This window comes from Chiloscyllium plagiosum, unplaced genomic scaffold, assembly GCF_037043375.1.
Source record: "Chiloscyllium plagiosum isolate Xiang-an unplaced genomic scaffold, Cpla_swu_hap1 HiC_scaffold_16, whole genome shotgun sequence".
Classification (NCBI taxonomy): Eukaryota; Metazoa; Chordata; class Chondrichthyes; order Orectolobiformes; family Hemiscylliidae; genus Chiloscyllium; species Chiloscyllium plagiosum.
Genome location: NW_028270154.1, coordinates 8,093,820 through 8,121,062, shown reverse-complemented (window position 1 = coordinate 8,121,062; position 27,243 = coordinate 8,093,820). Strand labels below are relative to the sequence as shown.

Below are 27,243 nucleotides of genomic sequence, written 5' to 3'. Positions count from 1 at the left end.
AAAAACATTACGAACATCCCTTGCATCATCTCACCTTCCCGAACGTTTTTTTTTTAAAATTACATTATTTTCAATGATCTATTGCAAACAATAAAAATTCGACAAAATAAATAAAAAGTTTGGGAATAAAGTATTAACTAGATTAAGATTGAATTTTAATTGCGCACCATTAAAAAGACAACCTATTGGTGTTGTCAATCCATGAAAACAGTCCTGCTTTAAGAAAAGCATGATGCAGTTATGGGTCAGAACTCTTTGCGTCGCTGTCTACCAATAAGAAAGCCACACACTGTCAGTGATCTACCTCCTCCTTCTTTTCATACAAAATCCAGCGCAGAACCGACGAGCAACGCAAACGTTGCCCGTATCCGAACCAGGCTGCATTGAAATATCAGTTAGTTCGAGATTTCATGTTTATCAATTTAACATCGACAATTTCCTTCACCGGGAAGGATATTTTGTTTCACAAGACAACGATATTGGGCGGCATTGCGACAGATTTATATTTAGATCGAACCCGGAACAATGGCGAAAGGGCTCAACCGGCTGTACTATTTTGCATTCCTGACTTGCGTTTCGGATATAATTTTCTGTCAAATACAATACGTGATCCCTGAAGAATTGGAGCGCGGTGCTTTTGTAGGAAATATTACGGAGGATTTAGGCCTAACCATTGGAGAGATGTCATTTCGCAAATTTCGGCTCGTCTCTGTTGACGGAATGCAGGTATTTAAGGTGAACACGGGGAATGGCGTTTTAGTTGTAAACGAAAGAATCGACAGAGAAATTCTCTGTGGACAAAGCGTGACTTGTTCTGTTTCTCAGGATGTAGCGGTAGAAAATCCTTTGGAAATGCACCGTGTCAATGTGGAAATATTGGATATAAATGATAACTCGCCCAGATTTCCCAAAATGAGATACGCTTTACAAGTATCTGAGGTAACTGCAGCTGGAGCTCTTTTCCCACTCGAGAGTGCGCAAGATGCAGATGTGGGTACCAACGCTGTGAGTAGTTATGAAATCAGCACAAACAAGCACTTTAGCCTGAAGACTCGGACGAGAGGCGATGGGAGTAAAATGGCAGAGCTGGTGTTAGAAAACCCCTTAGACCGCGAGCAGCTCTCAAGTTTTCATCTGACACTGACGGCCTTTGACGGTGGGACTCCTCGTAGATCTGGCACTGCAGCAATAATCATCACTGTACTGGATGTTAATGACTATTCCCCAGTATTTGATCATCAGATATACAAAACTAACGCAGTGGAGAATTTACCTAAAGGTGCATTGATTGCAACAATAAATGCTGTTGATTTAGACCAGGGAACAAATGGCGAGGTGAAGTATTATTTGAGCAGCCACGTTTCTCACAGTGTGAGGGAATTGTTCAGTTTGGACCCCGCAACTGGGCAGCTCAGAGTTCAAGGGTCACTGGACTATGAAAAAAAGAAAGTTTACCAACTTGATGTGGAAGCTGTGGATGATGGTACACCCGCATTAGTTGGGCGTGCTGAAATCCTTGTCGAATTAGTTGATGTTAATGATAACGCCCCGGAGTTAAAAATAAACTCGTTATTCATTGAAGTAAGCGAAGATGCTGCAAGAGGGACTGTGATCGCTATAATAAGTGCAACCGATCCTGATTCTGGCGGAAATGGACAAGTGCGGTGTCAGTTGCCACCAAATATCCCATTTAAACTTCAAAAATCTTTGAACGGGCAGTACAATTTAATAGTGAGTGACACACTGAATCGCGAATCCTCTCCGCACTACAACATTTCCATTTCTGCCTGGGATGCAGGATCACCACCTCTTTCCACAAATAAAACTATCCATGTTTCCGTTTCTGATATCAATGATAATGCACCACAATTTACTCAGGCGGTATATAATGTGTTCCTGATGGAAAACAATGCTCCTGGTGGATCAATATTTGATGTTACCGCTTTCGACACTGATATGGGCAAGAATAGCGCTGTATCGTATTTCCTATTGGACAGTTTCACACGTGAAAGTTCCGCGTCTGGCAGCTTTAGTGTTAACTCGGAAAATGGGCACCTTTACGCGCTACGCTCTTTTGACTATGAAATACAGAAGAAATTTCAGTTCAAAGTTCAGGCTCAGGATGGCGGTACTCCCTCACTGACCAGCACTGCTCTCGTAAACGTTATTATCCTGGACCAAAATGACAACGCCCCAGTCATTGTCTCACCTTCCAACCACAGCAGTTCGATTTTGATTGTACCAAAATCTGCATATCCCGGATACTTGGTGACCAAAGTAATTGCGACAGACGCAGATTCTGGACAGAATGCACGACTTTCTTACCAGCTCATAGAAGCTACTGACCACAGCATTTTTAATGTGGGACTTACCTCTGGCGAAATTCGAACAACTCGAAATTTTAGGGAGCAAGATGCTCTTAGACAGGCGCTTGTAATTTTGGTCAGGGACAATGGGCAGCCGAGTCTCTCTAGTGCAGTTTCAATTCTCTTTACAATCCAAAGTAACGTTACTGAAAATACCTTTGAACAAAAAAGCAAACCTCGAAATCCAGGATTGTTTTCAGATTTAAATTTTCTATTGATCATAATTTTAGGATCAACTTCCTGTATATTTTTATTCATAATAATTTTTCTGGTCGTTGTGAAATGCAAACAAGACAGGAATAATTACTGTTACGCGTTCAGATTCTGTTGCTACAGGCAGAGAGATTCAACGGGTGCCTCTTATTGTCGAGACGTCCCAAAAGCAAATTTAAATTATCTCGATTCTGCTCAAACTCTGCCAATTCGAGAATCATATAATTACACTGTCTGTCTGTCACCCGAATCCTCTAAGAGTGATTTTTTGTTTTTAAAACCCTGTAACCCGACATTGCCTCTGGATGATATTAATACTCGTGGTACATAGGTATGATTAATTGTGTTAATCTGCACTGTAATTAATTTGCAGTTTGTACAACTATGTGTACCAAGAAAGAAAGGAATAAACCTTAGACGTATGTTTTTTTAATGGCATGCTTGCAGGTGTTACGTATTAGTAGAGACAGACGCAAACCTTGTAGTTGTATGACCTGAAATGCTACTTTGGTATTAAAATTAGAATAGACGCTGAGCTTTTTCGGCAGTTCATCTGTTCAGTATCAATCGAGAACGCTGAGATAACAAATACATTGCAACAAGTAACTCAATTCAATGGAACATGTTTATTCTCAGTGTTGTAATTCGTTCACTGCTTGTCACTCAACGAATCACGCTAACATAAATACCGTTGGTTTGGAATACTCGTGATATTATATGAGTTCTTCAACACATTGAGACAAGAAACACATGGTTGGTAACGCATAATTCTGATTAATTATGGAGAGTTTTTGAACAAGCAGCAGAAGTAATTATTCAACACTCAACTTTCCCCAGTATTGAATTTCACCAGAATTGATGTGACTGCAGCCTGAAATCTCTATTCCCCACTATTCATGATAATGTTTCAGCACCTTATTTCAGGAGAAACGTTTCACTTTGTCCTTTAAAAAGAATCAAAATTCTTCACGCGCAAATCTTTCAGGAAGATACTTTTAAAGACTTACAATGTTGTGCGACACATAAAAAGACTTCGTCTCTTTTAAAAGCAGGATATCCCAGGTTTCTAAATAATCATCGTTGTTTCTTGAGAATCATGAACGATAAAACATCCTCCACATACCTATTCTATCAAGGCTCCTTGGAATCTTATATGGTTCAATCAAGTATCCTCCTCTTCCAAACTCCAATTTATGCAAAATAACGTTTTCAAACTTTATTTTTAAGACATCCACTCATGGCAGGCATTAATCCAGTAAACCTTGTCAGGTTTATTGGTTTAATTAATTTGCAATCTTCCAGACATAACATGAGCAATACAGTGCACAACACTCCAGATCTTGTTCACTGTGTCCTGTATAAATTAACTATAATCTTACTATTTCTTACAATAAGTATTAACCTGGTAGAAGGTATAAAGTACTGGTCTCGTAACTTGAGGAAAGATGCAACACCATTGGAGGAACTTCAGTGAAGGTTCACCAGAAAAATTCCAGAGATGAAAGGTTAAACGTTTGAGGAGAGATGAAACATAAAATTCAGCCAGACATCCCAAATTTCCACACTGTGAGGTAAATGTTAATGTTCTAGCAATACTGCATCGGGGCACAGCAACTTTATTGACTGGGACACAACAACTTCTGGAGTTCATAGATTTGCTACTCTTGCAGGAGGATTGTTCGGCCCATAGTCTTGCCAGTTGCATCAACCTAGTTTCACTCTATTCTCAAAAATGAGAAGAATACAAGAAGTTCAAATTCTTCTTAAATTTAAATCAGCACTTCTGTGTTAATTCTGCTTCACAATGTCCATACTAGTATGTTTTTGTTATGCATACAGGGGATGTGGACATCGCTGGTTTTGGAACAATTAGTGTCCATTCATAATTGACCATAGAGTAGTTCCGAGGAAGCCCTGTCTGAGTCTGGATATACGTGCAGGCCAGACCAGGTTAGCTGACAGTTTGTTTCCCGAAAGAACATTAGTGGAACTGATGTGTTTTCCCTCACAACTAGCAATGGTTTCATTGTCTTGTTAAACTCTTCATTTCAGATTCTTAGTTAATGTAAATTCCACTATCTAACATAGCAGGTCAACCGTGGGTCCCCAGAACATTTCCTGAGTTTCTATGTCAATAATCTAGCGATGAGACCACGAGTCCATCTCAAATTTTGTGATAAAGCACATACATTAGAAGTCAAACCAGGATTAGCTGTGATTTTATTATATGGTTGTAAAAATGTTGGTCTTGTTAGTATGTTCACATGTACTGTAACGAAACCTTATTGGATGTTAAAGGCTCAAGACTGGGCACCACAATGCACAGCTAAACACCAAATGTAGCAATAATTTGCATTTACGTGGAAGTCTGAACCATATAAAGTGTCCCAAAACAAAACAATAAATCACCAACACCAAGCCGCAGTAGCAGATTGTACTTTTGGTGACTGTGCGCCTTGTGAAAGTGGTTGATTTAAGATGTGTCTTAAAGGGACATGTAACAGAGGCTGAGAAACTTGTGGAGGGCATTCCAGACGTTAAGGCCAAGGCAAGTAAAAACACTGGCTTCAAATCCAGAGGTATTCACATCGAGGATTCTCGAGGGTCTAGAATTATACAAATGTGTTAAAAGTCTGGAGGAGCTTGCTGAGGCCGAGAGATCAGACGATTTAAATTTATTTCCACCATTTGAAAATAAATTTAGAATATGTAAATCAAAGAAGCAGATAATGAGAGTCAGTGTAATCCATCACAGAAAGGAGTGATGAAAAGATTTATGTTTTATGATTTAACACATAGGGAGGTCTGTTTCGCAAATCCGTGCGTTTCTAATGGACAGAATGTAGAAAGCTGGCAAGGAGAATGTTTGAATGGTTAAGTCTAGAAATACAAAATGAATTGAGAAGTCTCTTAAAAGCAGAAGAGTACAAGCAAATGTGGTTAATTACATGCTTATGGATGTACAATGTGCAAATAGTTAGTTCTAGGAAAGTCCTCACAGTGTTCTTGTGAAGGTCAGCCGTGTAACCAAGTGGTAAACTATCTGAACAGTAATGGCAATATTTTAAACCAACAACTTCTGTTTTCCAATTTTCAGCTAGAGGGAGTTTCAGGATATTCTCGTTTGGATGGTGAACAAGCTGTTTTACAATTTATGGGCAGAAGAACAATCATAACACATGATGACAACATAAAATTGTTGTGAAGGAGCGCATGTGGATATAATTAGGAATACATGAAGGTGGGCAGTTGGGGATATCAATGTCAACCAAGCAGGAAAAACTAAAACAGTGAATTATGATAAGATTAGATAGATGAGAAATGAACCAGACAAGTGCAGGTCCAACAAACTGTAGAAACGTAAAAGTTCAATGGAAGAGCAATGTGTAATCAATTCAGGAATAGCATGTATACTACGCAATAACTTAATGGATAGACAGTTGGAACTTGCCACTGTCACATTGGAGATGATCTTAACAAAATATTGTTTTCTTTTGTCGAGATTCTGAATTCATTACATCCCACTGATACAATTAAAATGTATCGTGACCTGGCAGCATGTTAACAAAAGGCCGAGGAGTAGCACAGGCAGTTTGGCATTTCGTGCCTGTTCTTCGTTTCAATAATTCCATTGCTCATGTGATTCTTATCTCAATGTTATTTTGCTGTTATGTGCAATAATCTATCGCTACTTGTTTATGAGAAATCTATCGCACTCAAGTTTGAAGTATTTTGATGTTTCAATAACCTTCTCTATAACAGATGTTGTGTCAGCTGATGTATTGGTTACTGCGTTCTGTCTGCCTCCATTTTGAACGTAACTATTTTCCAATGTAACTGAACCTGAATATAGACAAATTGGAAAAAATAAAACCAACGAATTAACGATCTTAGTAGAGTATTTCTTATGAGACTAATCACTGCTTTAATAATGAAATGAACTAATGAAGTAAAATGTCCTTGCTCTTATTTCTATTCCAGTCATAACAAGCAACAACTTCCCTTTACCCTTCACCACTTGCTTTACTTGCAAGCTAATTCAAACTCATACCTACCTTCACCAACACCTAGATTTCTCTGTCAGTTTAAATTCGATAACTCCTCTTAAGTGAAATTGTGCACTGATTCTTGGGTTTTCCTGTAAATTTGACTTATGCCCGTTATGACACGTTACACTCATTCTGCTAATTATTTGCCTATTCATTTGTTTATGCTCCATTGCAAATTGTGTGCATCACCGTGTCAATAGGCATTCTTACTTTTTCCAGTGTCATTCGCAAGTTTAGCTACATTCATTCCATTGGCAAAAACCAAGACTTTGCTCCGGATTGTAAGCATTATTTACAATCAGACAACCTGAAAAACATATTTCATTCTCATTCTCTGCGCCATGCTTTCAAATCAATCTCTTATCCATTTTACCATTCACTCGTATGTGGTTAACGTTTTGAACGATTCTGTTACATCAGTGTTTTCGAAGTCACTGTAACCCTTCCAAAATCGAAGGAACTTTGATGCATTACAAGAATTGTAAAAGATTTTGAACTTGCGTCATTACCGTTACTGAATCTTGGACTGAATTTAAATGTGACACAGATTGATACTGGTCATTCCTTTGAAGTTTCCAAAATGTTTCGAAAATCTGAAATCATTTTGCAACCGTGAGCTCTATCCTATATTGCTCAAATGTACTTATTATTGGACCACTATGATATTTGCGTATTTTCCTTTATGACAGGCAATGTTAACTCAAGAGTGTCATCGGCTTTGTTTTTTCTCACTTTAGAAGGGTCAGGGATTGAATTCAGGAGAAGGTTTTTCAGATCAGTGGAGAAAACAGCAGAGTTGAATTCAGAAGCAGATTTTGGTTTTCTCTAGTAATTCAACAAAGAAAGCCCGATACCTCAGCAAAAGTGTTTTTTTTAAGCTTCCAAGCAAGATGAATTTGGATAGAGGTTGGCAACTACTAGCTATGCAAAGTTGAGGCGCTCATATTTCTCAGCCTTTCATGTCAGCAGACTCGAAAAGGAATCAACAAACGGTGTCAACAAGTGTTGTTACGACTAAAACAGTTGAACTGGGTTTGTACTTCCCTGGATTTAAATTTTTCTAATGGATAATGTTGGAAATCAGATTGAAATTTTGTTTTCATGTTTCTGTTATTTTTTTAAATTGTAATACAAGCATATCGATATATTGTTTGCATGCTTTATTACTTGGGTGCAATACAAATATTTTCTCGTGTTAAAGCGCATCTTCAGACTTGTTTGACCAAGTTCCATTATATTAATTATAAAGGTAAACGATCTATCAGGCCAATCTTGATTGTAGAACCTAACAATACAGCAGCTGAGATGAAAACGCAACCGATAGGCCCTCTATTTTGCCTGGTGAAGCTATAAATAAATGCTCATCAAACTTTTGAAGCAGGATTAAATAGCTAGAGCTAAGCGATTACAAGTCAGATTAGATTTTTTTTGCAATCCGTTCAAATCTAGTCATTAATGATAATGGACAATTACGGAACTAAGGGGAGGAGTACGCATCACAAATATACCCAAGTTTGACCGTCACGGAGCCCAGACCACCAGTGGAAATATCAAAGCTGAAGTTATTGCAATTATCTTCAGCCTGAAGCGAACGAAGTGATTCAACCATCTTGGCCTTCTCTGAGGGATCTGAGATCTTTTATTCCAACACTCTCCTTGCCCAATTGCGTGTTTGCCATTACAGCAACAGTTATGTGTCACCTCGCCAAAAGTGTGGAAATTTGCCAAGGTATATTCCGCAAAGAGCAGGAAAAAATTAATTCTGCAGCCAATGGCCATTCAGCAATTCTCAATCATCAATGAACAGATGGGTGTTATCCTCAGCAGTTCAATTAAGTGTCAGTTGCTCAGAAACAATCTGCTCAACAGTGCTTAATTCGATGTAAAGGGACGGAGACTGACCTGATTACAGGCTTAGTGAAAAAAAATGAATTCAGGAGAGAGTTCAAAAAGTGTTCTCTTGAATAAAGTTAGTATGTTATTGTATTGATTGCAAATGACCTTGAATATTTAAATAGGAGAGGAATAAGGGAAAACCCTCCACTGTTAGACCTCGGCTGGAGGATTGTGTACAGTTGTGAATACGACATTATAGCAAAACTCTGAATGCATTGTCGAGAGTCGATGAAGTGCAGAATGGTTTCAGGAATGAAAACTTCAGTTACAATGATAGTTTGAACAACTTGGGACTGTTCTGACACGAAGCCTTGTAGAGATTTAGTAGAGCTTTTACAAATCATGAACGGGCTGAATAGAGTTAATAGGTAAAAGTTGTTCCTGCGCCTAAAAGGAACAAGGAGAGGGAAAATATTTACATGCGTTTTCACTTCGCGTGTAGATCGAAGGATATCCACAGTCTGGAAATGTGGCAGATAGAATCATTTGAGACATTCAAGAATGCATTGGAATTATTTGAATATTGATAATGTATAATGATGTGGATGGACGTAGTAGAAAGTAGAAAATTGTCACAAAGCAATGATGCTCATTTGACCAGCAGTGCAGACACAATGGGTCATATATGTGCAGTTTGTGCTCAAACAATTTGTGATTTTGTGTTATGGTCATACTTAACAAAAAGGAAATTTTCAATGATAGTTTCGTGACAATAATTTCAGCCTTAAACTTAAGCCACAAGTATTCATCAGGATAATGTCCTCGCATCAACCAATTCTTCCAAGCATTGCCAAAGTTTAATGACTAGGATGTAGACGTTTTTTTTTCTCATTTCGTTTGAGTGACCATCTGAGTATTGGTGATTCAAAGGTGATAGTTAGGGCAAGTGCGGTATTTGCATCACTATCAGAGAAGTATGAGGGGTATGATGAGGTGAACAATTCATCTTAAATGTACATAAACTAGTGCGAGAAGCCGACAGAAAGTGTTTCAGGAAGCGAGGAAAGAACCTGGTCAAACACACACTAAGTTTGAAAGGGTCAGTCAAAGTAACTTTGATAGGTATGAGGCATTGAAAATAGATCAGAAATACGACAAACTTGAAGTGACTGTTATTTTGAAGAGGTTCAAAATTCACTTTCTGATAGACTGAGAACTCATATAGAGGAGCAGAGTTGAGACTGTAAAATTAGCAGCTGAAATGGCAGGTGGTTCATAAATCAAAGTTTGGCTTCTGACATCAATTTCAATCAATGAGAATAGAAATTGGGGGGCAAGATGCATTATTGTTACCTCTATCATTTTATTACAAATTGCAAGCAGTCATTCAGTACTCACCGCTTGCATCGAAAAAAAATTCTCTAATTTTCACACTCTGGATTAAATGCGGAATGGTGTAGGAGTGGCACCATTCGAGTCAGTTGATGCCAGAAAGTATGGCTGCGATGGAAGTCGGAGAAATAACTATTGGTGTCTTGAATACAGTCATATTACTGAGGACGAAGCGTTGGAGGTCTTAAAAAACATAAAGGTGGATAAATCTTTGGGACTGATCAGATGTGTCCTACGATAAGGTGGGAAGCTAGCAAACAAATTGTGGGGCCTTTGCAAAGGCATTTGTATCATCTATAGCCACTGGCGAGGTGCCGGAGGATTTCAGATTGGCTAACGTTGTGGCTTTACTTAAGGAAGGCTGTATGAGAATCCTGGGATTATAGACGAATGGGTCTGACATCCGGAATGAGTAATTTGTTGAAGGGGATTGTGCGACGTAAAATTCACATGCATTGGAGAGGCAAAGTCTGCTTAGGAACAACCAGCGTGGCTTTGTCTGTGTGAAATCGTGTCTTCGATTGAGGTTTTTGAAGATGTAATCAAAAACATTGATGAGGCAAGAACAATAGAAGTTTTCTGCATGGACTTCAGAAAAGCCTTTGACAAGAGCCTGCCCAATGGACTACTTAGTAAACTTAGATTACTTGCGATTCAGAAAGAGATTGTCAATTGGGACAACATTAGCTGGATGGTAGGAGACAGAAGATGGTGGTACTGGGTTGTTTTTCGGACTAGAGCTTGTGACCATTGGTGCTCCACAGGGATTTTTGCTGAATCCATAATTGTTTGTCATTTATTCAAACGATCTGAGTGATGATATTGGAGACATGGTTAGTAAGTTTGCAGATGACACCAAAGTTGATGGCATACTCGACAGGAAAGAAGGTTACCAAAAATTAGAAAAGGATCTTGATTAATCGGGCCAATGGGCTGAGGAATGGCAGCTGGAATTTAATTTGGACAATTGTGAGGTATTTTGGTAAAATGAGGGACAGGACTTATACAGTTAATGATATCGCCCTGATAATGTTGCGGAACAGAAATACATCAGGGTTTCAGGTGGATAGTTCTTTGAAAGTTGCATCACAGGTAGACAAGGTGTTTAAGAAGGCGTTTAGAACACTTACCTTCCTTGTTGAGCATAGGAGGTGAGACGTTAGAATGAGGTTGTACAGGACATTGAGGAGGCCACTTTTAGAGTACCCTTCACAGTTCTGGACACGCTGCGGTAGGAAGGATACATTAAATTGGCGCGCATTCAGAAAAGATTTACCAGATTGTTGCTCGGCCTGGAGGATTTGAGTTATAGGGTGAAACTGGACAGGCTGGGCCTTTTTTTCAGTGGATTGCAGGACGATGTTGAATAACAAGCTAGAATTTCATAAAATCATGAGGGGCACAGATATGATGAATAACAAGGACATTTTACTGAGGGTGGATGAGGTCAAACTTGACGCCATATTTGTAACATGAGAGGAGCAGATTTAAAAGGGACAAGCGAGGCATTCTTTCGCACATAAGGTGGTTCATGTGTGGAATGAACTGCCAGAAAACGTCGCCCATGCAGGTACAGTCGCAATATTTAAAAGACATTTAGACAGCTGCACGAATAGGAAAGGTTTAGAGCGATATGGGCCAAATGCTACAAAGTGGGACTAGTTTAATTTGGGAAACTCGGTGGAATGGACGAGTTGGACCGAAGGGTGTCTTTCCGTGCTCTATGAGTCTATGACTCAATGATTCTACGACATGACAATTTTGTAAAAGGAACATTGATAACTTCAAATTGCAACAAATAACACGTGGACAGAAATTGCGATAGTTGCACGATTCAAAAACAACCAAGAACATTTGTTTCAAAATGTCAACTGATTATTTGGGATTGAATCATCTCTAGAAAACTTCAAAAGGAAATATTTCAACTGCATAGCAGGATTTCATGGGTCGTTCTGAAAGTTGTTACACCTTCAGGAAGTTGCGGTCTGTGTCATGTATGGCGATTTCTGGTGTAAATTCGCAGCATGAGAAAAGATGCGATTTATAATCATGTATTTTCATCTGAAAAATGCTAATTTTCGTTACAGTGTATCACAGACGACCATTCTCCATGAATTGCTTCATTTAAAGGAGGAGTGTCTCTTAATTTGAACTGTTGGTTTGTCGTTCTGGATAATGCACAGTTTAAAAGAAATGAGAATATACCGGTTTATTTGCGAGCGTTTTCATGACTAGTAAGAAAAGACTCAGTCAGAGGAAGGAGAAGACCAAAATGATGGTGAATAGTGCGACTCGCCAAGTCTCAAAGACCTCTTTCTGAAGGCCTCTAGCCATTCGGCTGTGTGTCAGTAAATCAATTGGGCGAAATGAACTACCATGCCTGCAAAGCCTGACGACAGCTCTGTAGTCTCCTTGGCGGAAGTTCACTTTTTTTTTAGGTAGCAGCCATCGAAGGCTACTCATTAAGCCAGATGGCTGGGCTACCTATGAACACTGTGCAAAGAGGAGGTACCAAGTATACTGTTCCTTCTGCAGTTGTCTATGTTATTGTTGAAGCAAACATCATGGGTATGTGCCTGATAAAGAGGGCATGCCCTGCACCCGACCTGCTCTCTCGCTCTCTATCTCCTACACAGTGTAGTCATGAACATGTTGAATAGCGTCTAAAATGAATAGAGGCAGAAACCGAGGCAAAGAAGATCAGAAAGGCACTCATGGGTCACTACGTGTTACCCAACAGTGCTGGGTTAACAATCTACGGTTCGTTAAGACTGTTGTATGCCTCCCAGCGAGAGATGTTGTTCCGTCACTAATGTGATGCATGCTGACGACCTGTGATCTGTAGGGTTGATGGTGCAGGCTTTCAGCAATTACAACGAGATGGCATTGGCTCACTTGGCGGTATTACGAGAATTCTGGCCCACGCTCTCGCAAATGCTTAACACAAATCCTGAAAAGTTTCAATACAGAGGTCACCTCGAATTGATTTGAATGTCAATTGAAAATCTGATTCAATGCAGTGATCAAAGAAAATATCAGGCATAAATCTGCAAACAGCGGGACGTGGCGACTGCTATCTCATGGAAAGGTCAGATGATCATGATGCTCCTTGGAAAGTGTGGGAGAAAAAAGTTTCACCAGTGATTCCAGCAAGTATGGTGCAGTTGAAATTGGTGATTCTTCTGACTGACTTTTCATACAAAGCTGTCGTGTAATGCTAGGCAGGACAGAACTAATTCAAATATGGAAACAACATTTTGGTCGGCCCTGCAGCCAAAATAGAAAAATAAATCACAATTCTGCACAAGGTGTTTCCCCCAGTGAAGTTAAGGAGATCGACTGTAAAAATTAGATCTTATGAACTCTTGCAAAATGATAATAAGACGATAGAAAGACATATTGGGTACTTTTGCCAGAAAAATTAATAATCACGAACAGAAATATTTCAGATATCAGAAGGAGACCTTGAGTTTGATGTTGGCATTGCAATATTTCGTAGTATTTTGACAACAATTTATGAAAGCCAATTGTATTTCCTGACCAAAATCCCTTAATGCTTTTGGGACCAACAATATAAAAACTGCAGACTATTTAAATGGAGATTAATATTACAGCCATCCAAGTTGAAAATTATACGTTGGCTGGATGAAAGGACGTAATTGCTGATGTGTTGTTACCCCTTTGATGAAGGATTACAGAGGCTTTCGATGCTGGGAGAAGTGGGCTGAACTGGGCTGCAATAGTGAATAAGGAAAAAACAAGGACTGCACGTTCTGGAAACCAGAGTCTAGATTAGAGTGGTGCTGGAAAAGCACAGCAGGTCAGGCAGCATCCGAGGAGCAGGAAAATGTTGCGGGCAAAAGCCCTTAATCAGGAATAGAGTAGGGCTTTTGCCAAGAACATCGATTTTCCTGCTTCTTGGATGCTGCCTGATCTGCTGTGCTTTTCCAGCACCACTCTAATTTAGACTGTAATAGTGAATGTTTGCATCTTACAGTGAATGCAATGTTCATGTCTTGTAATCTAATAATAGGGTAAGACTAAAGGTTTCTAAAAAATGAAGCTATCTATGTATATCGATGGTTCATTTTTTGAAGGGTGGAGGTTTGATGACATTATGGCTTTTAAAGGTGTATTTTGTCCTTTTTATGTGTAGTGGTTAAGAGAGAGGTGATGACTTGTTTGCCCCAAGCCAATAAGGTAAACAGCATGGGCACTTCGTTTTTCTTTAAAAAGTTGTAAACATTGAAGCAGCCTGAATGTGTGGGATCAAGCATCTACAGAACCAAAATTATAGTTTCAGCTTTTAGTAGCTGTTGGATTTGTGAAAGCTGCTACACCTCTCTCTATTTCTCTTTAGTACAGCCAAAAGCTTGGGTTCTCTTCCTGTGTGTGTTAGAATTGCAAGTGCATTTGTCTTTGCCAAGGGCATGCTGATAAGCTGATATTATGTGTGACTGTGTATAGAACTCACCACTTCCATAGGCAAGCTGTTCCAGTACAGTTACATTACTTGCATCTACTCAACAATGTGGAAATTTGCCCATGCATGTTCTGTACATAAAAAGCAGAATAAATCCCACCTGACCAATAGCCGTCCCATCCGTCTACTGTGGCTCATCAGTACGGTGCTATCAAGCCACTCCTGCTCAACAATAATCTGCTCAGTGATGCTCACTTTGATTTTTGACAGGGCCACTCTACTCCTAAACTCGTGAATTGAAGTAGAGGTGCCGGTGTTGCACTGGAGTGGTCAAAATCAAAATGCACATATTACCAGATTATAGTCCAACAGGTTTATTTGAGATCACAAGTTTTCGCAGTGCTGCTCCTCCGTTAGGCAAAAGCTGAATTGATTATCAAAAACATCCGATTTAGAGCTGGGATTAAAGAAAGTGTTCAGCATAAATTTTCAAACTGCAGGATGCAGCATATGATAAGTCAGTTATGATGTGAGAGAAAACAGTTTACCAGTGATTCTACTTTTTGTTGTGTCACCATCGTCTTACTAGACCATTGGGTCTGCTGTCTTATTAAGTGATGTTTTAACTTGAGGGCCACCTGACCTCAGGCAAGGGAAGCAATTAAGAAGGAAACCCCGTCATGGTAGCCTCAAAATCTTGATGGGAATTAAACCGAAGGCGTCATCATCGCACTATTTGGCAAACCGATAGGCCAGCCAAATGAGTTAAAACAATCCTTGCTGATAAAGGAACACAGTTAAAATTGCTCCTCCATCTGACCGACCCTTCTTGTAGTGAAGCAAAGCTGGCGTGTAATGTCACACCGAATTGAAATAATACAAAGGTGGATGTAGCGGGCGGAGGGTCCCGAAGCAGGTATATTTAAAAAAAAACTCAATTCTGCACGAGCCACTTTCCTCCAGTGAGCTTTAACATGCCCACCATCAAAAATATAGATTGTATTCGCAAAGAGATTACATGACTTTTACAACGTGAACATACATATCATTCCAGTCAAATCATGGTGTTTGCAAACATAAAATATTCGATAAAAATTGAGATGGAAGTAAAATTGTTTTGATATGGTGAAAGCTTAACTTTTTAAGATTAAGTTCAGCGCAAAATGTCTGCGGTGTGAACACTACACTTTTCCCTGAAAAAGCACATATAGGGTGAATCTGAAGGGCAACTATTTTACATTGTTTTAAGGATAAAATATGGTACCACATAGGTAGATGAGAGAAAAATCTTGCTCTATAGGCTTGCGTTTTTGTTAAATTTGGTGTTATGGAAATAGTACACATGGTTTTTAATATAATCAGAATATTTGAGAAATGCCATAGAATGGAAAATGAAAATTCACAAGGCACTTTTCAATAATCGGGAGACGTCAGTGATTCCTTAAAATAAAATATAGACAATAATTACATTGTAAAAACGAATGACTTGGGACCCTTCCTTTATCAGAATAGCAGAGGACTAACCTTTTTTTGCGGTCAGCTGTTAAAATGTTGCCATATTGCTGGATGTGCGGTTTTGGACATCAATACATTTACATTTCCAAATTTATAAATATGATTAGATGATATTACCCCATTGGCTTCTGTCCAGAGACGCATTGGGTCTCTTTTTTTGTTTCCTTTTGACAATTTTTCAAAGGCTACCTATGTACTGAGCTCATAGTAGGGGATCCAGGTAACTTGCAGATTCAAGAATTTACCTGCAGGGATCAAATCGGGACTAAAGGCCAATCATGCAATTTATTATATTCTGGAACAACATGCTGGAGAGTGGGAGAATCCTGAACTGACTACAATCAATTTTGTCTCCAATATGAAAGCATTGCTTAAATACGAAATAAATGTTTAAATATTTTAAAATCACCAAGCCTGAACACAGTTGTTTCTGATCTTGGAATTCATAAAGTAACTTGATACAGGTTGTTACTTCAACAATCAATGGGAAATGTGCATGAAGTTTAAGGAGACGCACAAGTTTAAAATTTTAATTTAAAACAAGAATCAATGGAAACATCTGAGGTGATTTTAATTTGTGTAAAATAGTAAAGATTGTTTTGGAAGTAAATTATTTAGTCTCAAACTGAATCTGTTAGGCCAATGACACTGCTGTGGTGAATACAAAACAAGACCTTAAAAATGTTGTTGCCATATTTGAATTTGAAATAATTTTAAACGCAGGAATACAATCAAGTATAATGTAAAATAGTAACATTTGAGAAAATTGTACGTATTTTTAAAAGATAGAACAGATAAGTAGACTTTGGCTGTATTTAGATCCATACAGTAATGCTTGCATTATGTTTTACAAATGCTTCAAATTACATTTTTTTTTGTGGCAGTAAGTTTTCTCCAGAGCTCTTCAATCTATTTAAATGGAAATTAGTCTAATAGCTGACTTATAATAAAAAAAACAGGAAGATGACACAACATTGAATGAGAATAACCCACGTTACATATGTTGAAATTGAGTATGCAAAATTAGAGGAATGTATAGATGAAATTAATCGATTGGCAGCTTTGGAAATATCTTGGGCTGTACCCGTGATTTTGTGTTAAATAGTAAGCTAACTTTCCCACCACAGAAAACATCAAGACCAACCAGTGAGGGTGTTCATGTTCTTTTTTCCGATATTTATCGTTCAATAAGATCAGCAGAATGTCACTAATGCATGCATGATCTTGTATAAATGTACAAAAGTGGGACGCCACAGCTAACATACCAAACTTCAGGGAATACTCGGTGAGAATGCTCTGAGGTATCTACTTGACAGAATGGTTATTGAGGCCTAAGGAGCAACGATATATACTTAAATTATTATAGTATTGACGCATAACCCACAGAGAAACTGATTCTACATTGACGTATTATTGGTGAGGAAGTTTTAAGATAAATATGAAGTAATTAGAATATTGGATCAGACAATTAAAGATGAAGAGGTCTGAACAGAAAGACTTTGATATGTTTTCAAGTTTTAATTCCGAATTCAAAAAAATAGTCACAATCCAACGCACAAAAAAATTACTTCACAGCCAATAAAGAGGTGCAGCTGCAAAATTATGAAATTCAGCAGAAATAGGCGGATTTAGAACGGATAGCGATTTCAAGAAAACATTTCCCCAAGTTATTTCAGTGAATTGACTCAGATTAAGTTAATGTTTCAGCAACCATGAATTAAAATATTGAAACATGTTACGAAGATCCCTTGCACCATTTCACCTTCCTGAAAGTTTTTTTTAAAATGAGGTTATTTTCAATGGCCAATTGCAAGCAATAAAAGTTCGCCAAAACAAATAAAATGTTTGGTAATAAAGTATTAAACAGTTTAAGATTGCAATTTTAATTGCGCACCATTAAATAGACAACCTATTGGTGTTGTCAATCCATGAAAACTGGTCTGCTTTAAGAAAAGCTTGATGCAGTAATGAGTAAGAACTCTTTGCGTCGCTGTCTACCAATAAGAAAGCCACACACTGTCAGTGATCTACCTCCTCCTTCTTTTCATACAAAACCCAGCGCAGAACTGACGAGCAACGCAAACCGTATCCGAACCAGGCTGCATTGGATGATCGCTCAGTTCGAGATTTCACGTTTATCATTTTAATGACAACAATTTCCTTCACCGGGAAGGATATTTTATTTCACAAGACAACGATATTGAGCGACATTTTGGCAGATTTATAATTAGATCGAACCCGGAACAATGGCGAAAGGGCTCAACCGGCTGTACTATTTTGCATTCCTGACTTGCGTTTCGGATTTAATTTTCTGTCAAATACAATACGTGATCCCCGAAGAAATGGAGCGCGGTGATTTTGTAGGGAATATTGCGGAGGATTTAGGCCTCACCATTGGAGAGATGTCATTTCGCAAATTTCGGCTCGTCTCTGATGACGGAATGCCGTTATTTAAGGTGAACATGGGGAATGGCATTTTAGTTGTAAACGAGAGAATCGACAGGGAAATTCTCTGTGGACGAATTGTGAGTTGTTCTGTTTCTCAGGATGTAGCGGTAGAAAATCCTTTGGAAATGCACCGTGTCAATGTGGAGATATTGGATGTAAATGATAACTCGCCCAAGTTTCCGAAAATGAGATACCCTTTACAAGTATCTGAGGTAACTGCAGTAGGATCTCTTTTCCTACTGGAGAGTGCGCAAGATGCAGATGTGGGTACCAACGCTGTGAGTAGTTATGAAATCAGCACAAACAAGCACTTTAACCTGAAGACTCGGACGAGAAGCGATGGGAGTAAAATGGCAGAGCTGATGTTAGAAAACCCCTTAGACCGCGAGCAACTCTCAAATTTTCACCTGACACTGACGGCCTTTGACGGTGGAAGTCCTCGTAGATCCGGTACTGCAGAAATAATCATCACTGTACTGGATGTTAATGATTGTGCCCCAGTATTTGATCATCAGACATACAAAACTAAAACACTGGAGAATTTACCTAAAGGTTCATTGATTGCAACAATAAATGCTGTTGATTTAGACCAGGGAACAAATGGCGAGGTGAAGTATTATTTGAGCAGCCACGTTTCTCACAGTGTGAGGGAATTGTTCAGTTTGGACCCCGCAACTGGGCAGATTAGAGTTCAAGGCTCACTCGACTATGAAGAAGAAGAGGCTTACCAACTTGATGTGGAAGCTGTGGATGATGGTACACCCGCATTAGTTGGGCGTGCTGAAATCCTTGTCGAAATAGTTGATGTTAATGATAACGCCCCGGAGTTAAAAATAAACCCGTTATCCATTGAAGTAAGCGAAGATGCTGCAAGAGGGACTGTGATCGCTATAATAAGTGCAACCGATCCTGATTCTGGCGGAAATGGACAAGTGCGGTGTCAATTGCCACCAAATATCCCATTTAAACTTCAAAAATCTTTGAACGGGCAGTACAATTTAATAGTGAGTGACACACTGAATCGCGAATCCTCTCCGCACTACAACATTTCCATTTCTGCCTGGGATGCAGGATCACCACCTCTTTCCACAAATAAAACTATCCAAGTTTCCGTTTCTGATATCAATGATAATGCACCACAATTTACGCAGGCGTTATATAATGTGTTCCTGATGGAAAACAATGCTCCTGGTACATCAATATTTGATGTTACCGCTTTCGACCCTGACATGGGCAAGAATAGCGCTGTATCGTATTTCCTGTTGGACAGTTTCACACGTGAAAGTTCCGCGTCTGGCCGCTTTAGTGTTAACTCGGGAAATGGGCAACTTTACGCGCTACGCTCTTTTGACTATGAAATACAGAAGAAATTTCAGTTCAAAGTTCAGGCTCAGGATGGCGGTACTCCCTCACTGACCAGCACTGCTCTCGTAAACGTTATTATCCTGGACCAAAATGACAACGCCCCAGTCATTGTCTCACCCTCAAACCACAGCAGTTCAATTTTGATTGTACCAAAATCTGCACATCCCGGATACTTGGTGACCAAAGTAATTGCGACAGACGCAGATTCTGGACAGAATGCACGACTTTCTTACCAGCTTATAGAAGCTACTGATCACAGCATTTTTAATGTGGGATTTACCTCTGGCGAAATTCGAACAACTCGAAATTTTAGGGAGCAAGATGCTCTTAGACAGGCGCTTGTAATTTTGGTCAGGGACAATGGGCAGCCGAGTCTCTCTAGTGCAGTTTCAATTCTCTTTACAATCCAAAGTAACGTTACTGAAAATACCTTTGAACAAAAAAGCAAACCTCGAAATCCAGGATTGTTTTCAGATTTAAATTTTCTGTTGATCATAATTTTAGGATCAACTTCCTGCATATTTTTATTCATAATATTTTTTCTGGTCGTTGTGAAGTGCAAACAAGACAGGAATAATTACTGTTACGCGTTTAGATTCTGTTGCTACAGACAGAGAAATTTAACGGATGCCTCTCATTGTCGAGATATCACAAAAGCAAATTTAAATTATCTAGATTCTGCTCAAACTCTGCCAATTCGAGAATCGTATAATTACACTGTCTGTCTGTCACCCGAATCCTCTAAGAGTGATTTTTTGTTTTTAAAACCCTGTAACCCGACACTGCCTCTGGATGATATTAATACTCATAGGTATGATTAATTGTGTTAATCTGCACTGTAATTAATTTGCAGTTTGTACAGCTATGAGTATCCAAGAAAAAAGGGAATAAAACCTTAGACGTATGTTTTTTAATGGAATACTTGCAGGTGTTACGTATTAGTAGAGACAAACGCAAATCTTGTAGATGTATTATCTGAGATGCCGCTTTGGTGTTAAAATTAGAATAGACGCTGAGCTTTTTCGGCAGTTAATCTGTTCAGTATCAATCGAGAACGCTGAGATAACAAATATGTTGCAACGAGCAAATCAATTCAATGGAACATGTTTATTCTCAGTGTTGTAATACGTTCACTGCTTGTCACTCAACGAATCACGCTAACAAAAATTACCGTTGGTTTGGAATAATCGTGATATTATTTGAATTCTTCAACACATTCAGTCAAGAAACACATGGTTGATAACGCATAATTCTGATTAATTTTGGAGAGTTTTCGACCAAGCAGCAGAAGTAGTTATTCAACACCCAACCTTCCCCAGTATTGAATTTCATCAGAATTGATGTGATTGCAGCTTGAAATCTCTATTCCCCACTATTCATGATAACGTTTCACCACCTTATTTCAGGAGAAACGTTTCACTTTGTCCTTTAAAAAGAATCAAAGATTATTCTCCCTCAAACCTTTCAGGAAGGTAATTATAAAGACTTACAATGCTGTGCGACACATTAAAAGATATCGTCTCTTTTACACAGGAAATCCCAGATTTCTAAATAATCATAGTTGGTTCTTGAAAACGTCAACAATAAGACATCCTCCACATATCTACCCTATTAAGACTCCTCCTCTTCCAAACACCAATTTATGCAAAATAGCGGTTTCAAACTTTATTTGTAAGACATCCATTCATGGCAGGCATTAATCTAGTAAACTTTCTCAGAATTGCATCAATATACTTGCATACTTCCTGACATAACATGATCAATACTGTGCACAACACTCCAGATCTTGTTCACTGCTGTCATGTATAAAATAAGTGTAATCTTACCACTTCTTGAAATAAGTAATAACATGGTATAAGGTAAAATGTATTGGTCTCGTAACTTGAGGAAAGATGTAAAACCATTGTAGGAATTTCAGTGAAGGTTCACTAGAATTATTCCAGAGATGAAAGATTAATCTTTTGAGGAGAGATTAAAAATACAATTAAGTCTTGCATCCCTAATTTCCAAACTGTCAGGTAAATGGCAATGTTCTAGCTTTACTGCATCGGGGCACAGCAACTTTATTGACTCGGACACAACAACTTCTGGAGTTCATAGATTTGCAACTCTTGCAGGAAGTTTGTTCGGCCCACAATCTTGCCAAATGCATCAACCTAGTTTCACTCTATTCTCAAAAAGTTCAAGTTTTTCTTAAATTTCAATCAACACTTCGGCGTTAATTCTGCTTCACAATGTCCATACTTGTATGTTTTTGTTTTGCATACATGGAATGTTGACATTGCTGGCTTTGCAACAATTATTGTGTATTCATAATTGGACGTAGCGCAGTTCCGAGGAAACCATTTTGTGAGTCTGGAGTTGCCTGCAGGCCAAACCAGGCTAGCTGACAGTTTGCTTGGCGAAAGAACATTTGTGGAACCGATGTGTTTTCCCTCAAAACTAGCAATGGTTTCATTGTCTTATTAAACTCTTCACATTCTTAGTTAATGTAAATTCAACCATCTAACACAGCAGGTCAACCGTTGGTCCCCAGAACATTTCCTGAGTTTCTGTGTCAATAGTCTAGCGATGAGACCATAAGTCCATCTCAAGTTTTGTGAAAAAGCAGATACATGTGAAGTCAAAACATGAGTAGCTGTGATTTTATCATTTGGTTGCAAAATGTTGTTCTTGTTAGTAAAGTCACGTGTACGGTAAGCAAACCTAATTGGATGTGAAAGGCTCAAGACTGAGCACCACAATGCACAGCATAAACAACAAAAGATAGCAACAATTTGCATTTACATGGAAGCCTGAACCATATAAAGTGTCCCAAAACAAAACAAAAAACAATCATCAACACCAAGCCGTAGTAGCAGATTGTACGTTTGGTCACTGTGCGCCTTGGGAAAGTGGTTGATTTAAGGTATGTCTTAAAGGGGCATAAAACAGAGGCTGAGAAATGTGGGGAGGGCATTTTAGACGGCAGGGCCAATGTAAGTGAAAACACTGGCTTCAAATCCAGAGATATTTACATTGGGGATTCTCGAGGGTCCAGAATTATACAAATGAGTTAAAAGTCTGGAGGAGCTTACTGTGGCCAAGAGAGATTAGACGATTTAAATTTGATTCCACCATTTGAAAATAAATTTAGAATACGTGAAGCAGATAATGCGTGTCAGTGTAGTCCATCATAGACAGGAGTGATGAAAAGATTTTTTTTATGATTTAGCACATAGAAAGATCTGTTTCGCAAATCCTTGCGTTTCTAATGGGCAGATTGTAGAACGTTGGCCAGGAGAACGCTTGAATTGTTAAGTCGAGAAATACAAAATGAATTGAGGAGTCTCTTAAAAGCAGAAGAGCACAAGCAAGTGTGGTTAATTACATGCTAATGGACGTACAATGTGCAAATGGTTAGTTCTGGAAAGTCCTCACTGTTATTAAAATATCTTGTAATGTTCAGCCGTGTCACCAAGTGGTAAACTATCTGAGTAGTAATGGCAAATTTTTAATCAACGACTTCTATTTTCAGCTAGAGGGAGTTTCAGGATATTCTCGTTTGGAAAGTGAATAAGCTGTTTTACAATTTATAAGCAGAAGAACAATCATAACAAATGATGATAACTTAGAATTGTTGTGAAGGACAGCATGTGGATATAAATAGAAATATACCAGGGTGGGCAGTTGGGATATCAATGGCAACCAAGCAGGAATAACTAAAGCATGGTAATATTATGATTTATGGTAAGATTAGATACATGAGAAAAGAACCAGAGAAGTGCAGGTCCAACAAACTGTCCAACAAACATTGTCGAAGGTCAATGAAAGATCAATGTGTAATCAATTCAGGAATAGCATGTATGCTACTCAATAAGTCAATGCGTAGACAATTGGGACTTGCCACTGTCATATTGGAGATGATCTTGTATTTGACTAGAACGTTTGATATTGTGACAGGCATGGAAGCTTGTTTCAAGTTTTACAATAAAGAGTTCTAGGAAAACTGGACATGGATTCTGAAGGACAGAGCGCTTTTAGGAATTGTGGGGCTTCAAGCTGTTTGAAAATGGTAGGAGGGATGTGGATTTGATAATGGTGGCATTGATTAGCAACGATGGGTTTGTTAACTGTTTGGGGATCTGTTAATAATGTCAACGTTGAAGGATATGGACTGAGACTCATCACTGCTAAATAATATACATATTATGGCAGTATTGATCACAGAATAATTTTGATAGAAAGTGAAAGACATGCTTACGTAATACTTGTGAACAGAAGTACCCATAATACAATAAAATATTGATAGAAAGTGAAAGATATGCTTATGTAATACGAGAGAGGAGAAGCACCCATAATACAATAAAATATTGTTTTCTTTCGTCGAGATTCTGAATTCATTATATCCCACTGATACAATTAAAATGCATCATGACCTGGCAGCATGTTTACAAAAGGTTGAGGAGTAGCACAGGCAGTTTGGCATTTCGTGTCTGTTCTTCTTTTCAATAATTCCATCGCTAATGTGGTTCTTATCTCGATTTTATTTTGCTGTTGTATGGAATAATCTATCGCTACTTGTGTATGAGAAACCTATCCACTCAAGTTTGAAGTATTTTAATGTCTCAATAACCTTCTCTATAACAGATGATGTGTCCGCTGATGTATTCGTTGCTGCGTTCTGTCTGCCGCATTTTGAACGTAACTATTTTCCAATGTAACTGAACTTGTATATAAACAAATTGGAAAAAATAAAACCAACGAATTAATGAACTCAGTAGAGAAGTCCTTATGATTCTATTTCACGAATCATTGCTTTAATAATGAATGAACTAATGGAGTAAAACGTCCTTGCTCTTATTTCTATTCTTGTCATAACAAGCAACAACTTCCCTTTACCCTTCACCACTTGTTTTTCTTGCAAGCTAACTCAATCTCATACCTACCTACACCAGAATACCTAGATTCCTCTGTCCTTGAAATTCGATAACTCTTAAAAGAAATTATGCACTGATTCTTGAGTCTTCCTCTAAATTTGACTTATGTCCGTTATGACACATTATACTCATTCCGCTAATTATTTGCCTATTCATTTGTTTATGTTCCTTTGCAAATTTTGTGCATCACCTTATCAACAGGCATTCTTATTTTTTCCAGTGTCATTCGCAAATTTAGCTGCATTTATTCCATTGGCAAAAGCTACGGATTGTAAGCATTATTTACAGCCAGAAAAAAACAGCTTCATCTTCATTTTCTGCGCCATGCTTTCAAATCAATCCCTTATCCATTTTATCCATTTTACCACTCGTGTGTGGTCAACGTTTTGAACAATTCTGTTGCATCAGTGTTTTCGAAGTCACTGTAACCCTTTCAAAATCGAAGGAACTTGATGCGTTTCAAGAATTGTAAAAGGTTTTGAACTTGCATCGTTACCGTTATTGAAGCTTGGACTGAGTTTAAACGTGACACAGGCCATTGATACTGATCATTCCTTTGAAGTTTCGAATATGTCGTTATGAACCCATATTTCTCAACCTTTCATGTCAGCAGACTTGAAAAGGAATCAACAAGCGGTGTCAACAAGTGACGTAACGACAATCGAGATAGGTTTGTACTTTCCTGGGTTTAAATTCTTCTAATGGATAATGTTGGAAATCAGATTGAAATTTTGTTTTCATGTTTCTGTTAATGCTTTTTAAAACATTTAAATACGAACATATACATATATATTGTTTGCATGCTTTATTACTTGTATGCAATACACTTATGTACTCCTGTTAAAGAGCATTTTCAGACTTGTTTGACCAAGTTCCATTATATTAATTATAAAGGTAAACGATCTATCAAGCCAAGCTTGATTACAGAATAGAACAATACAGCAGCTGAGATGAAAACTCAACCGATAGGTTTTCTATTTTGCCTGGTGAAGCTATAAATAAATGCTCATCAAACTTTTGAAGCAAGTTTAAACAGCTAGAGCTAAGTGATTACCAGTCAGATTAGATCTTTTTTTTTGCACTCCGTTCAAATCTAGTCATTAATGATGATGGGCAATTAAGAAACTAAAGGGAGGAGTATGCTTCACAAATATACCCAAGTTTGACCGTCACAGAACCCAGATCTCAAGTGGAAATATTAAAGCTGAAGTATTTGTAATCATCTTCAGCCTGAAGCGAAGTAAGTGATTCATCCATCTTGGCCTCCTCTGAGGGATCTGAAGTCTTTTGTTTCAGCACTCGCCTTGCCCAATGTCGTGATTTCCATTTCAGCAGCAGTTGCTTGTCACCTCTCCAAAAGTGTGGAAAATTGCCAAGATATATTCCATAAAGAGCAGGAAAAAATTAATTCAGCAGCTAATGGCTATTCAACAATTTTAGATTACCAATGAGCAGATGGTTGTTACCCTCAGCAGTTCAATGAAGTGTCACTTGCACAGAAACAATCTGCTCAACACTGCTCAATTCGATGTGAAGGGACAGAGACTGATCTGATTACAGGCTTAGTGAAAAAGAAAGATAAATTCAGGAGAGAATTCGTAAAGAATTCTCTTGACTGAAGGTACTATTTTATTGTATTAAATGCAAGTGCCAAGTGAATATTTAAAGAGGAGAGGAATAAGGGAAAACCTTCCACTGTTTGACCTTGACTGGAGGATTGTGTACAGTTGTGGATACGACATTATAGGAAAACTCTAAATGCATTTTCGAGTGTCCATGAAGTGCAGAATGGTTCCAGGAATGAAAACTTCAGTTACGAAGATAGATTGAACATCTTGGGACTGTTCTGACACGAAGACGTGTTGAGAATTGGTAGAGCTTTTAGAAATCGTGAATGGGCTGAATAGAGTTAATAGGTAAAAGTTGTTCCTACGCCTAAAAGGAACAAGAAGAGGAAGGCAAATATTTACATGCATTTTCACCTCGCATGTAGACCAAAGTCTGGAAATGTGGCAGATAGATTCATTTGAGACATTCAAGAACGTATTGGAATTATTTGAATATTGATAATGTGTAATGATGTGGGTGGTGGTAGTGGAAAGCAGGAACTTGTCACAAAGCAATGATGCTCATTTGACCAGCCGGTGTAGACACAATGGGTCACATATGTGCAGTTTGTGCTCAACCAATTTGTGACTTTGTGTTATGGTCATACTTAACACAAAAGAAACTTTCAATGATAGTTTCGTGACAATAATTTCAGACTTAAATCTGAGCCATAAGAATTCATCGGGTTAATGTCCTTCCACCAACCAATGTTTCCAAACATTGTCAAAGTTTAATGAATAGGACATAGAAGTTCTTTTTTTAAATTTCGAATGAGTGACCATCTAAGTATTGGTGTTTCAAAGGTGATAGTTAGGGCAAGTGCGGTATTTGCATCAATATCAGAGGAAGTATCTGAGGGGTATGATGAGGTGAACAATTTTCTTAAATGTACATAAACTAGTGCGAAAAGCCGACAAAAAGTGTTTCAGGAAGCGAAAGAGAGAACCTGGTCAAACACACATTAAGTTTGAAAGGGTCAGTCAAAGTAACTTTGATAGATAGATGGGGCATTGAAAACAGATCAGAAATAGACATACTTAAAGAGAATGTTATTTTGAAGAGGTTCAAAATTCACTTTCTGATAGACTGAGAACTCATATAGAGGAGCA

The 27,243-nt window shown here is 38.3% G+C and overlaps 2 protein-coding genes across 2 annotated transcripts; both read left to right on the top strand.

Moving 5' to 3' along the window:
* The first annotated feature begins 391 nt into the window (after positions 1-391).
* LOC148147466 (protocadherin-10-like) lies at positions 392-6,454 on the top strand. The gene has a single exon (XM_087995093.1). It carries the CDS (start codon positions 526-528, stop codon positions 2,908-2,910), a length of 2,385 nt encoding a protein of 794 aa, XP_087851219.1. The 5' UTR covers positions 392-525; the 3' UTR covers positions 2,911-6,454.
* Positions 6,455-17,887: 11,433 nt separating this feature from the next.
* Positions 17,888-24,363, top strand: LOC148147465 (protocadherin-10-like). The gene has a single exon (XM_087995092.1). The coding sequence runs from the start codon at positions 18,041-18,043 to the stop codon at positions 20,426-20,428; it is 2,388 nt and encodes a 795-aa protein (XP_087851218.1). The 5' UTR covers positions 17,888-18,040; the 3' UTR covers positions 20,429-24,363.
* The last annotated feature ends 2,880 nt before the right edge of the window (positions 24,364-27,243 follow it).